At 49.6% G+C, this 12708-nt stretch overlaps 7 protein-coding genes and 1 non-coding gene across 8 annotated transcripts; 3 read left to right on the forward strand and 5 right to left on the reverse strand.

Annotated features, from left to right (window-relative positions):
• Window positions 1-296: 296 nt before the first annotated feature.
• Window positions 297-1706, forward strand: ARG4 (argininosuccinate lyase ARG4; the record flags this gene model as incomplete). The annotated part of the gene is made up of 1 exon (NM_210196.1): window positions 297-1706. One exon carries the CDS (start codon window positions 297-299, stop codon window positions 1704-1706), a length of 1410 nt encoding a protein of 469 aa, NP_984842.1.
• Window positions 1707-1831: 125 nt separating this feature from the next.
• YSC83 (Ysc83p) lies at window positions 1832-2983 on the reverse strand (the record flags this gene model as incomplete). The annotated part of the gene is made up of 1 exon (NM_210197.1): window positions 1832-2983. One exon carries the CDS (start codon window positions 2981-2983, stop codon window positions 1832-1834), a length of 1152 nt encoding a protein of 383 aa, NP_984843.1.
• A 206-nt stretch (window positions 2984-3189) lies between these two features.
• On the forward strand, window positions 3190-4541 carry AGOS_AEL017W (SYLF and SH3 domain-containing protein; the record flags this gene model as incomplete). Its single annotated transcript, NM_210198.1, has 2 exons — window positions 3190-3236; window positions 3338-4541. The coding sequence occupies 2 exons, from the start codon at window positions 3190-3192 to the stop codon at window positions 4539-4541; spliced, it is 1251 nt and encodes a 416-aa protein (NP_984844.1).
• Window positions 4542-4890: 349 nt separating this feature from the next.
• Window positions 4891-6927, reverse strand: AGOS_AEL016C (AEL016Cp; the record flags this gene model as incomplete). The annotated part of the gene is made up of 1 exon (NM_210199.2): window positions 4891-6927. One exon carries the CDS (start codon window positions 6925-6927, stop codon window positions 4891-4893), a length of 2037 nt encoding a protein of 678 aa, NP_984845.2.
• A 1060-nt stretch (window positions 6928-7987) lies between these two features.
• On the reverse strand, window positions 7988-8060 carry AGOS_t0112. The gene has a single exon. It is a non-coding gene; the product is annotated as a tRNA-Ala (tRNA).
• A 344-nt stretch (window positions 8061-8404) lies between these two features.
• Window positions 8405-9772, forward strand: NUF2 (kinetochore-associated Ndc80 complex subunit NUF2; the record flags this gene model as incomplete). Its single annotated transcript, NM_210200.1, has 1 exon — window positions 8405-9772. The coding sequence occupies one exon, from the start codon at window positions 8405-8407 to the stop codon at window positions 9770-9772; it is 1368 nt and encodes a 455-aa protein (NP_984846.1).
• A 44-nt stretch (window positions 9773-9816) lies between these two features.
• Window positions 9817-10584, reverse strand: PRP11 (spliceosome assembly protein PRP11; the record flags this gene model as incomplete). The annotated part of the gene is made up of 1 exon (NM_210201.1): window positions 9817-10584. One exon carries the CDS (start codon window positions 10582-10584, stop codon window positions 9817-9819), a length of 768 nt encoding a protein of 255 aa, NP_984847.1.
• A 322-nt stretch (window positions 10585-10906) lies between these two features.
• On the reverse strand, window positions 10907-12586 carry HST1 (histone deacetylase HST1; the record flags this gene model as incomplete). The annotated part of the gene is made up of 1 exon (NM_210202.1): window positions 10907-12586. The coding sequence occupies one exon, from the start codon at window positions 12584-12586 to the stop codon at window positions 10907-10909; it is 1680 nt and encodes a 559-aa protein (NP_984848.1).
• Window positions 12587-12708: the final 122 nt, after the last annotated feature.

Genomic DNA, 12708 nt, shown 5'->3' on the forward strand with positions numbered 1-12708 from the left:
AGTAGCAACCTTTACTTATATACGCGTGATAGTACATGGTACAGTTGGCTAGTGTCTTTAGAAAGTGTCATACTGGGATGTCAGGGTGTATGAGTATAATAATCGCACACTGACTCATGGCTCGCATAACGAGATGATCAACCACGTAGTATATTGGATAAAGGCCGTCATTGGGCATTTCGCTCGGCTCCTACATGGATATAAAAGTGGGTACGCATATGCAAAATTCAGTATACCATGTTACGCTAGCAAGTAAAATATCAGGCGCAAGCTAAATTAAGTGCTGCAGCGGAGAGATGTCGAGTGGAAAACAGAAGCTATGGGGAGGTCGGTTCGCCGGGGACACGGACCCATTAATGCACCTTTACAATGCCTCGTTGCCCTATGATTATAAAATGTACAAAGCTGATATACTGGGCACCAAGGTCTACACGGAGGGGTTGCAAAAGACCGGACTTCTGACAAAGGATGAGCTCGAGAGTATCCATGAGGGGCTCAAGCAGGTTGAGCAGGAATGGGAGCAGGGCGTTTTTGTAAAGCATGTAGATGACGAGGACATCCACACTGCAAATGAAAGAAGACTCGGCGAGATAATCGGTCGCCACATTTCAGGGAAGGTCCACACTGGCCGGTCTCGCAACGACCAAGTGGCAACGGACATGCGGCTCTACTGCCGCGAGATGCTCCAAGATAAAGTAGAGCCGGCGTTGTTTGAGCTTATCAAGGTTCTGTTGCACCGCGCGAGGGAAGAGATCGACGTCCTCATGCCAGGCTACACGCACCTGCAGAGGGCACAGCCCATCAGATGGTCGCACTGGCTCTCATGCTACGCCACATACTTTGTGGAGGACTTTAAGAGACTGAAAGAGGTGATTGCGCGGCTGAACCAGTCGCCGCTGGGCGCTGGCGCGCTGGCAGGCCACCCGTATGGCATTGATCGCGAGTATCTGGCTTGCGAACTGGGATTTGACGGAGTCATCGGTAACTCGATGACAGCCGTTTCAGACCGGGACTTTGTTGTTGAGATCATGTCCTGGGGCTCCCTTTTCATGAACCATATCTCCAGGCTAGCCGAAGACCTGATCATTTACTCAACCGCGGAGTTTGGGTTTGTTAAGCTGGCAGACGCGTACTCCACAGGATCTTCTCTGATGCCGCAGAAGCGGAACCCGGACTCGCTCGAGCTGTTAAGGGGCAAGTCTGGACGGGTCTTCGGGCAGCTGGCAGGCTTCTTGATGTCGCTGAATTCCATACCGTCTACCTACAATAAAGACATGCAGGAGGACAAGGAGCCCTTGTTCGACTGTCTGCTGACGCTGGAACACACGTCGCTCATCGCTACCGGAGTCTTGTCCACTCTATCCGTCGTTAAGGAAAAGATGTTCCAGGCACTGACGGTTGACATGCTGGCGACAGACTTGGCCGACTATTTGGTCCGCAAGGGCGTGCCATTCCGGGAGACACACCACATATCCGGCTCTTGCGTCGCGCTCGCCGAGCAGCTGGCGCTATCGGGCATTGACCAATTGACGCTGGAGCACTACAAGGGCATTGACCCCCGCTTTGAGGAGGACGTCTTCGACGTCTTCGACTTCGAACTCTCTGTCGAGCGTCGACAATCTACGGGGGGGACCGCAAGGGCCGCGGTGCTTAAACAGGTAGACAACCTCGAAGAGCAGCTCAAGCGCATGCATAATAATACGTAAGCCCATATAATCACTACATAAATCCGGGTAGTCTCCTCTCACAATGCTTTGTAGCTCCCGTGGACAGCCAAATGTCTCACCTGAATTTAATTAAAACCCACCGCGCGTGCCGAACCGCCGGAACACTAGATAAACTCGAGTAACCAGAGCGGAGCATAGCTCCTCAGCCAACATGCAAGCCGGGAACCCTTCCCGCAGTATAGAACAGGGCCCTGGAGCCACCGCTTGAAACGCACCCACATGTTGTCTCGCGAAAGCAGCAGCTCGTAGATCGGCTCGCAGAGCGCCTTCGTGATGTGGCTGCCGTTGATTGTCAGGTACTTGTAGTTCGACGCGTTGCCCGCGATATTCAGAATCCCGAGATGGCACTGGTACACGTCCGCCAGGTAGCCGCACTCGTTGGCCAGGATGCGGTACAGTGACTCCATCGTCGACGACATCAGCAGCTCCAGCGAGTGGTACTGCAGGTTCAGCTTCTGCGACAGGGACGGGTTGAACACCACCACCTGCAGCTTGTCCCGCGATGCGCTGTCGAACTGCGGCAGCAGCCGCGTGACCACCGCCCACGTGTTGACCAGGTTCTCCTGGAGCTCGCTGCGCACCTGCCCCTCCGGGATGTTCGTGAACATCCCAGACGTGAAGAAGCACGAGCTCGGCACCACCAGCACGCCGCGCAGCCGCCGCTCCTCCCGCTGCAGGAACTCGGTCAACCGCGCCACCGCCTCCGGCGTTGCCGCCATGTGGCACACCCCGCCCTCCTGGTCCCACGGCGACGGGACCTTCTCGTACTCGTCCTCTAGCTGCCGGTCGCGCTTCTCGCTCGTGCTGCACACGAACACGCAGAAGCCCCGCCGGTGCAGGTCGTACACCAGCGCCCGCGTGATCGGGTCTGTCATCTCCCCCAGCACCAGCACCGTCTCCCGCTCCCCCACCACGCGCGCCGCCACCGCCGGCACCAGCGCCCGCCCCGCCACGTACACCAGCAGCCCCGCCGCCGCCGCCGCCGCCGCCGCCCGCACCCGCGGCCGCCCCGCCAGCCCGACCACCGCCGCCAGTATGTGCTCACGCGCCGCCGCCACGCCGCCCGCCGGCTTCTCCGCCAGCACCGCCACCCCGCGCTCCTCCGTCCCCGCGCGCCGCGCGATCTCGCTCACCGTCTCGCACGCGACGTTGTACACCGCCCGCGCAGACTGCACCGCCTGCGCACCCACGTCTTCCGCGTGCCGAATGGTCGTGTCATATGCCTCGAAGCATGCGTTTATCCACCGCTCTGCCATCGTACGCCCTTTTCAGCTGCTGTCTCTCGGTGCCAGCTGCTACCTTCTGTCCTAACGTCTGCTGTTGAGGTGTTTTTCCTGGTGATTAGACCTCGCAACTGGCCCCCTATAAAACGAGATTAGTAGCCCGCCGACTTAGGCAGCTACTATAACCAAGTGTAGAAATATCAGCTACAGAAAGGATATAACCATACTCTGATTGAAAGATGGGACTCAATAACCCGCTTCCAAGGTCTTTGACAGCGGAAACAAAGTATGTGTCGCCGAGCTAGACAGGCACCGCAAAGCATCCAGGCCTAAAGGAGATGGAACATAAGGGCCACAAGCACAGGCAGGGTACTAACGAGAGAACAGAAAGGCAGCGAAGGTGCTCGCCTCGTTCGTGAAGCCGGACCAGATGCTAGGTGCGGATGAGGTCATTCCACCGCACGTGCTCAAGAACGCCAAGGGCCTAGCGATCATCACGGTGCTCAAGGCCGGGTTTTTGTTCAGCGGCCGGGCCGGTTCGGGGGTCATCGTGGCGCGGCTCGCGGACGGACGGTGGTCGTCGCCGTCGGCAATTGCATTGGCGGGGGCCGGGGCCGGGGGGATGGTCGGGGTAGAGCTTACGGACTTTGTGTTCATCTTGAACACGGCGGACGCGGTCAAATCATTTTCACACGCGGGGTCGATCACCTTGGGCGGCAACATATCCGTGGCGGCTGGACCGCTCGGGCGGAATGCGGAGGCAGCGGCCACAGCCTCGCTCGGTAGCGTGGCGGCGGTGTTTTCGTACTCCAAGACGAAGGGCTTGTTTGCAGGCGTGACGTTGGAGGGCTCGGTGATCATCGAGCGGCGGGAGGCGAACCGGAAGTTCTATGGGAGCAACTGCACGGCCAAGGCGATCCTCAGCGGATCGGTGAGCCCGCCGCCCGGGGTGGACCCCTTGTTCCGTGTGTTGAGGTCGCGGGCGTTCAACCACACGAGCAGCCGCTCGGGGACAGAGGAGCCGTACTTCCGCGACGACGACTACTACGGGGACATCCCGTCGAACCTAGACTCGGAGGGCAACAGCCGCCGCAATAGCTGGCGCAATTCGTTCAGAAGGAGCCGGCACGGGGTCGAGGGGTACCACGACGACGTGGGCGGCTACGACGGCTGCTCGGACGACGACAACGTGAGCGACTACTACACAAACCGCAGACGGGGGGATGGGTCTGCGCTGAGCAACTCGACGCTCAGCGGCAATCTGCGCTCGTCTACCAAGTGGGAAGACGACGAATATGACCAGGGCATCGTAAATACCTCCGGCAAGCCCGAGCAAAACAGCCAGCGCCGCGCACCGGCGCGTCCAACATCCGCGAAGCCCGACTTTGGCTCGCATTCAACGAGCTCGGGGGCGATCCCGAAGGCGGTTGCCTTATATACGTTCAAGGGAGAACAGAAGGGCGACTTGCCTTTCAGGAAAGGTGATGTTATTATGATCCTCAAGCGCACAGAGTCCCAGGACGACTGGTGGACGGGTAGGATTAATGGCCAGGAAGGAATATTCCCAGCCAATTATGTAGATCTAGTATAACCGCCTTTGATATGAATAAAAGTGTTTTCCTGCGGCAACAATATAGATGCGATCATTGTGCATAACTGCTGCTATAACCGCGGAAGTAATCCAATCGAGCCAAGGACTACATATAGGTGGGAGATCAGGTAGTAACAAAATAGAAAGATGTTAGGAGCAATATTTTTTTTTTTTTTTTTGAATATTACTTTCGCTTTCATGCTGCTAACTTCCTAGAAATAGCTATGCTGGCTAAACTAAACCGTCTGGGCAAAGACAAAATGGCCTGACACAACGGCATGCCTCCCCGAGGTACCGGTTGAGCCAAGCTCGTACCCCTCTTGCTTCGTTGCATATAAAAATCATCTATCTACCTTCCTTCTAAACCGAGCTGAGCAATCGACTCTTCCACCTGTTCCTGGAATTGCCTCTCGAAGTAGTTATGGTTCTGTTTCATCAATAGGACTCTAGTAATGGCTTCAACCCGGTTTTGATAGAAGACTTCGAGGATATATTTGCTGATGATGCTTAAGTTTTGTTCTCTGGTAGCTAGTGGGAACTTTAGGAAGTCAATATACCTTCTGACTTCTTTCTTCAAGGCGGCTAGCGCTTCCTTTGCATTGGGATCCTTTGCAACAGCCTTCACGTTCAATGGAGCCATTAGGACTTGCTGTTGTAGCATCTTGTTCTTCAGAGGATTGTATCCCCTGTACTCTGGTGCAGGAGCCCGGTAAATGTATGGTTCCCTACGGATATTAACTGAAGTTGCGGGTTTCTTGTGGTTGTGTTGCTGTAACTTCAAGTGGGGTGTGAGCGGAACTGTTGCAACGGCGGTATTGATAGGCTTAGCTTCTTTCGAAGGTTTCCATGAGGCTTTGACGGTGGAGTCTCCTAGCAATTTGTTGTTTAATAATTCAAAGAGCCTGTTGGCGTCATTTCTTGTTTGACATTGCACGAAACCCGAAAACGTCAGCGTCGCCTCATCATAAAAGCGAATTGAGATCCTCTTGGTCTTGATGCGTTCCTCCGCGCAGAAACATTGTAAAAATTGCTCGCTGCAGATGGAGCTCAAGCTGCTCAAGTACACTGTAAGCTTGTACGAAGAGCTATGTTGTGTCGAACAGGGGTCAGAGTCGTTGGATCTGGTGGTACTGGAGTTGTTTCCCGCGCCAGCGTTGGCCGCATCGATATCAGTTTGAAAGTTTTTCTGAGCCCTTGAGAGCTCAATTGTTCTCCCTAATAGCTGGCTGTGGTTCAAGTTGTCGATAGCATCCTGTGCATCACTACCCTTCTTGAAAGTTATAAATGCCCATGCAGAATTCAATTTTGATACATTTGACGTGAAAATAGATTTAACGGGCCCAATTTGCGAAAAGTAATCTAACAATAAGTCAGAGTCCGGATTTAGGGGCAAATTTTTGATGAAGACTGCGTTGGGATGAGGGCCCTTCATCTTTGAACCAGATGGAATCTCTTGGTTGTTGTCCATGACTAGACTCTCTTTTACAAGAGTCATGTCCTCCAACCTTGCTTTCCTTTTTTCGAACTCTGGGGACTTGCGCACGTTCCTGTCAAAATGGATGCCACATAGGATATTGTTGCCGAAAAACTCTTTACCGTTGTACTCTGCAATCGCTTGCTTGGCGGCAGAATCCTTCTCGAAGTACACAAACCCGATGTTCTTTCTTCTGTCCAATTTACAGGATAAGATCTTCCCAAATTTCTTGAATGCATCGTAAAATACTCTGGTGGTCAATGCCAAGTTCTCCAAGGGTAAATTGGAAAAGAAAACATTTGTTCCAATATTCTTGCGGTAGAAGGAGTTGCGGAGTGAGGGCATTATCCTCACCTCCCTACCAAAAATAGGAATGTAATTAAACTCCTCGATGACACGCTCCGCATCCTCTTCATTGGAAAAATTTAGGTAACCATATCCTAGTGACTTTTTGGTATTGGAGTCGATGCATATCTTGGCTGACACGAAGGAATCGAACTTGTTAAAAGTATCTCTTAAATTCTTCTCGGTTACTTTTTCGTCCAAATCACCAATAAATAGTGCTACTAGCTTCTTGCTGGTCAATGTGGGCGAATCTTTAGATCTCCCAAGCTTAACGATATCCGTTCCATCGGTGCCAGAAGAACTTGTCGACTGAGATGATATAGACCTGCTTTCATTTTTCTCAACCTTCGTAACTTCGGTGGACCCTTCCTCATCTTTGTTATCGTCGTCATCGTCCTCCTCCCCTGGCAAGACATCGTGATTGTTGATGGTTATCTTCACATGTTTCACGATGCTATTAGCCATGTTGTGGTGATTAGTCGACTTATCCTGAATATTGGATTGTCTTTGGACATTTAATGAAATGGAGTTCAACGGCGTTGCGGAATTTGCTTCAGAAGATGCCATGGTACCTATGTATTACTGCAGTGATTTAGCGCCTTGGAGAAAATAATATAATAATTGAGTCGGGCTATAGTAAGAAAACTGGAGGTAATCAATCCGGTACTCGTACTCTTTATGATAGACTGATTCGATGGATTGGAGTTTCTAGGTTTTCCCTCTATATGTGTGTTTGCTTTTGTCAATCTAGGTTTTGAATTATTCGAGGAGAAAGACGTCTAGTGCCGTTGTCTGGGATGTGTGTCTGGTATAAATTCTAACTACCCTTCGTTTTCTCGGACCGCTTGTGATAGATGCTGTGTGGTTCTAGATCTAGCGACCTTAAAAGGAGGCTTTCTGATGAGTGGTTATTATCGGTTGTATCCTTTATATAACTCTATGCTGAGGGAGATTGGACAAAACGTTGACTGACGGATCGTGACACAAAAAAACCTGCATCTTATGCGACGGAAATCTGACATGCGGTCGCAAGATAGATTAATCGCCACCATGAAGTCTATAGTGAGACGACGGGAGCGATTGCTATGTGTAAGTTTGTGCCGGTATCTGTCGCTCATGCAATTTAGGTTCCATCCTAAGGGGAGAGTTTGGGCGGCAACGACGAAATGCTAATTCGAAGTGCCATTAGGAGTCGAATGCGGCTGCCCATCGTAAATAGTAGGACGAATAACCACCCGATAGAATGGAAGAGGAATTTGGGCTCAAATTCTGAATAACGACGGGGCAGAAGAAAACAGTAGGTGGTGGGCGAATTCGCACATTCGCCACCGTCGAACGCGGCATAGGTTTGTATACATATAGCGAAAACGACGTGACATGCATATGCAATCCATAATTAACGCCTCACTTTAACCGGTGGCGTCGGTGCAACCGGTCATTTCATTGGCGGTTAGTTTTCTTCCACTTGTCTGGTCGGATGGAAAACATTTGTGGCACGAGTATTTTAGCGCCGAAGCCTACTTACAGCCAGAAACGTTACTTTGCAAATTACAGGGTCTATGGCCAAGGTCTAACAGACAGAACTGCGACGCACTGTCGCCCCTCCCAGTCTAAGCTGCAAAAAAATTGGACGAGACCGGAATCGAACCGATGACCTCTCCCATGCTAAGGGAGCGCGCTACCAACTACGCCACACGCCCACGTGTAATTGATGACTGTGGGTCCAGTTGTAGCTACTATGAGGTACAATTGACATCAGGACTATGGCATCGTCATACGAGTAATATACCCACACCAGCTGAGGGGCTTTATTGGTTTCTACCAACGGCTGTACAGACGAAACCTGCATTGTAGACGAACTGCCCTGATATTTCGTCCCATAAATAGGCTACCTTAGTCTGACTGCTGTCACCAGCGTTTGACGAGATCACTATGGGGGCTTGAAACATCACGTGATTTATATTATAGATTCCTTCCGTGATTAAACCAAGTTCAGGACTTATTTCTACGATCAGGTGTCTTCCATCAATGCCTGAAGCCACTGATGAGCTCGGATAACTTCCCCCTTCTAGATATACCGGAGCTGGTTACATGCTTGCAGGAGTGTGATTTCTCACTTGCAACTATCCAAAATGTGGAGAGGCCATCCTCGCAGTTCGTTATCACCCTCTACAAGCAAATTATAGACACGTTCATGGGCGTGTCGCCCGACTCGCTACTTGAAGACTCTAGAAACTTTGTGGAAAATGGAGATACAAGCGAGCAGGAGGTATACGATGCTAGTCTAGTATACCATGACACGTTAAAAATCCTCGCGTTAAACAAGATATGTTATAAGTTCTTCCTGGACATTGGAGTTTCTGATTTTAACGTTATGGATCTTTATAAACCTGATCCTCATCGTACGCGGCGCTTCCTTTCTGCTGTTGCAAACTATGCCCGTTTTCGTGAAGAAGCCATGCTCGAACTCGATGGAGATCAACACCCTGATGGTGTTAGATATTTGGAACAGACAGACAAGTTATTGAAAGAACTTCGGCTCAAGTTTGACGCCAACAACCTCCTGCATTCACGTGTTCAGAAATACAAAGAGTTCCAGAAGTCTGATGACCTTGAAGCTTTGGAAAGTGATAACAAAAACATGGAGTCTGAACTAAGGCATTTGAACCAGGTACAAGAAACACTAACCGTTGACTACGAGCGGTATAAAGCCGAGAAGCAGAGGCACTTATCTGAACTAGAAACTTTGGGCTATGAACTAATTGAATTGGAGTCCGAAAGAGATAAGCTAAGGAAATACTCACAGACTGATGCGGAAGTGCTACGAAAAGGTGTTCGTGAACTATCTCTGCTTTTGGAACAGCAACAAGTGCAACTGGAAAAATTAGAGCAAAAGCAAAAGAATCTACAGATTTCATTTGAGACGTTCCAGGCTTCGACTCAAGAGCTGTATGAAGTATTACAGATAGTGTCTACAGACCTACAGGATTCCCATCTAAAAGAAAGTACCTTATTGGATGCTAAACACAAGCTGATGCAAAACCATAAGAATCTCAACAACCTTCTATCTGCTGGTATAATGGCGAAGATAACGTTATTACAGGAACAGCTTGATTCTCAAAAACGTAAACTAGCGGAATTGGAACTAAATACACAGGCAAAGGAAAGCGAAAATAGCGCGACTTTAAAAAGACTAAGAAAGCAGCACACAGATGATGTCTTGCCGGAGGTACGAAATATCGAGCAGCGTTATAAAACCAAAGTCGCAGATACAATTACAAATTATGAGTCTCAAATGCGAAACATCAAAGTTGATTTTGACAACGAAGTTGCTCTTATAGAAAACGAGTGTTCATTGCTATTCAACCACATTAAAAATTACATGACTACCATCGGAGAAAAGCTTGGTTGATGATAATTTGTGAATTATGTATTATACTACAAATAAGCTTGGTGCTACTGCTTAAAAAACAGTTGCACATAAAAGGCCTTGTCATCTCTATCCCAGTAGCTGCATCTCCCATTCAGTTCGTCTATAGATTCAACTGCTGATTGCCTTTTACTCATTACAATTTCCTTGTCGGGTATTTCAATGGCAATGTTTTCAAAAGGCTCATACGCTACCACTAGATATTTTTTATCGTCGTCCTCAGCGCCAGGAAGTTCAAGCCCTGATAAAATCCGCAGACATGGTGGTTCTTCCTCATCCCCTGATGCAGCAGTACCTTCTACCTTATAGTCTACTCTAACCGCTATCCCGATGTGCTCCGTTTCCGGATCTTTTACCTTTGTGAATTGCACCTTTGGAACCACTCCATTGTGTTTTATCTGTTGTCGCATCTCCTCGACTTTGGTATGGAACTCTCTATCTTGCTTCGATAGTGCGTCATCATCAGCTCCTGCTGTACTTCCGCCCCGCCTCAGCAAATTCAACCCATGCTTCTTTCCGCCCAAATGCCGCTCCACGCTTGACCATGACATGTGCATGGTATTGCACAATTTACAGACCAGTTTACCGGAGTGATTTTTGTATATATATGGGTTTCTTTTCAGCTTCGCTTCATCATCTGCCTTGTCAGCGCTGTCATGCTGGAAAGTATATGGAACGTCTTCGCCCCCACGCAGAAGATCTTCAACCTGCTTCCGCCTATGAACATTCTGTTGTGATTGAGAGGCGATACCGCCTCCACCTTTCTTCGAGCCTGCCCGGTTTTGGTAATCCATACGTTCTTCCCCATTCTTTTGGTATTGGTATAAGCGATGCAAATGAAAACAGCCTCTTGAATACAAATCGACTTGCCTACGTATAAAATTATATTTTTATCAGAAACTTGGCGAGCATCAAGCTCGGCTTCATTGATTCATATACTAAACAGAATACACTACATGCTACCGTCCGAAAACGAATAATCTATTTCCAATATATATATATATATATATATATATATTATAGTTGTACTTTATAAATCTGAACTAGGTCATACAACTCTCAAATCAAACGATATTTATTCTACATATAGCACGGGCGACGCACCAATTGAAGACTCTAGGGCGCCTGAACTTGGCGCTGCCCTGTATCTTTAGCCTGTTCCTTTACAGGGTCATAAACATAGTACATACCGCGCTCTAGTTCGTCATACTGGATGTTCCTCTGTTTCAGCTGCGGCCAATTTTCGTGAGGGATATCCCACCCACATTTCTGAGCTATGAAAGCTGCAACGTCGTCGCACAGCCCCAGTAACGTTAGGTCAAATTCGGCGTGCTTAACGGGGTCTCTATTGATAAGTACTTGTGGTACGTGAGCTGGAACCATGTTAACAATCTCGGAAACTGGCGCCACTTTCAAACTTGTTCCGATACAGATCAGCAGATCGCATTGCAACACGTCTTGCCGAATATTTGTGTGAAATTCCAATGGAAGCGCCTCGCCAAAAAACGTAATATCCGGCTTGATGACACCAAACGACCTACTCATATGGAAAATTGAGCTTGAATTGTGCGAGGACTGCTGTCCGTTCTTCGTTCCCGGGTCATCGGAGACCGTCGGATACTCTTCTTGTCTTTTCGGGTAGCAATAAGCACACAAGGGGATCTCCCTGTCCTTGATCTGTTGAAATATTCTCTCTCCGGGCATTTTTAAATGGCACGTCACGCAAGACGCAGTAGCGAAGGAGCCATGGCATTGCACAATGTTTTCCTTGAAGATGCCAGCATATGACTCAAGATTGTCAATATTCTGAGTGTAGTTGCGCAGAAGCTTACCTTTATCCTGGATCATTTTGATAAAGCTGTGTAGCGGCGAGAACTTGTGTTCAGGAGGCAAGATCTTCTCGGCGATAGTGTAGAATACTGAGGGATTCTCCATGAATATATCTAAGTTGAAGACATCCTGCGGGTCGTCAAGTCCGAGGTTTGTCACCTGAGAGTAGAACCCTTTGGAAGAGCGAAAATCGGGAATTCCCAGTGAGGTAGAAATACCGGCCCCAGTGAGGACAAGCACCTTCTTCGCGCTTTTTAGCTTGGAGATAAAGTGGTCTAGAGTGAAAAAATTCGCCAGCCTAATACGGGTACTCAGCACCTTATTCATCGCCTTCTGCAGGTCCTTGATCAACCGCACAGCATGTTTCTTCTCAAGCGGGTCATCGTAGCCGTCGCCGGAGGGCGTGCTCGCAGATAGCTGCGGCGGCGAAACTCGCTCAACCATGGGGTTGGTGCCCACAACAGACGACACGCCTGATGTTACGTCGTTTTGCACAGCTTTCTGGACCGCGGTCAGCAACTCCCGGTCCTTGAGCTGAAAGCCCAGCAGCTTAATAAGGTGGAACACGTACAGCGAGTTCAGATCCTCCGGCAGGTATGAGTCCAGGAACTGCGCCGACCCATGGTACTTGAGAAAATAGCGTGCGTTGAGGGAATCTTCCTTGGAGATGGGGGGGAACACATATTTGCCGCTGTTCGAATCTTTGGTGAGCATGATCGGTTGCTCCGGCTTCTTAGGCACGTACTCGCCTGCTACCTCCTGAGCGGAATGGTCGTTTTGCTCCGCATAGTCGTCGACGACCTCGTCAAGCTCGTCCGCCTTGGTGGCTTCGAGCAGCTCCTTCTCGTCATTATTGCTACTACTGCCGTCGTCCATGTCTACTTTCGTCCGCTTTGCGCCCCCTACATCCACGCTGGAATCCGTTCCTCGTTTGCTGCCCTGGAGCATACTTGCGCTCTCAGACATCACGGATCAGCTCTGCGCTTCTTAACACAATCTGCCGCTCGTCTCGCTTTCTCGTAACCATCATACACCAGAGAAAGAAGCACAGACTCCAGTCTGATTTTTCGGAAAATGTTGACTTATGG

The sequence above is a fragment of the Eremothecium gossypii genome, chromosome V (assembly GCF_000091025.4).
Source record: "Eremothecium gossypii ATCC 10895 chromosome V, complete sequence".
In the NCBI taxonomy this organism is placed as follows: Eukaryota; Fungi; Ascomycota; class Saccharomycetes; order Saccharomycetales; family Saccharomycetaceae; genus Eremothecium; species Eremothecium gossypii.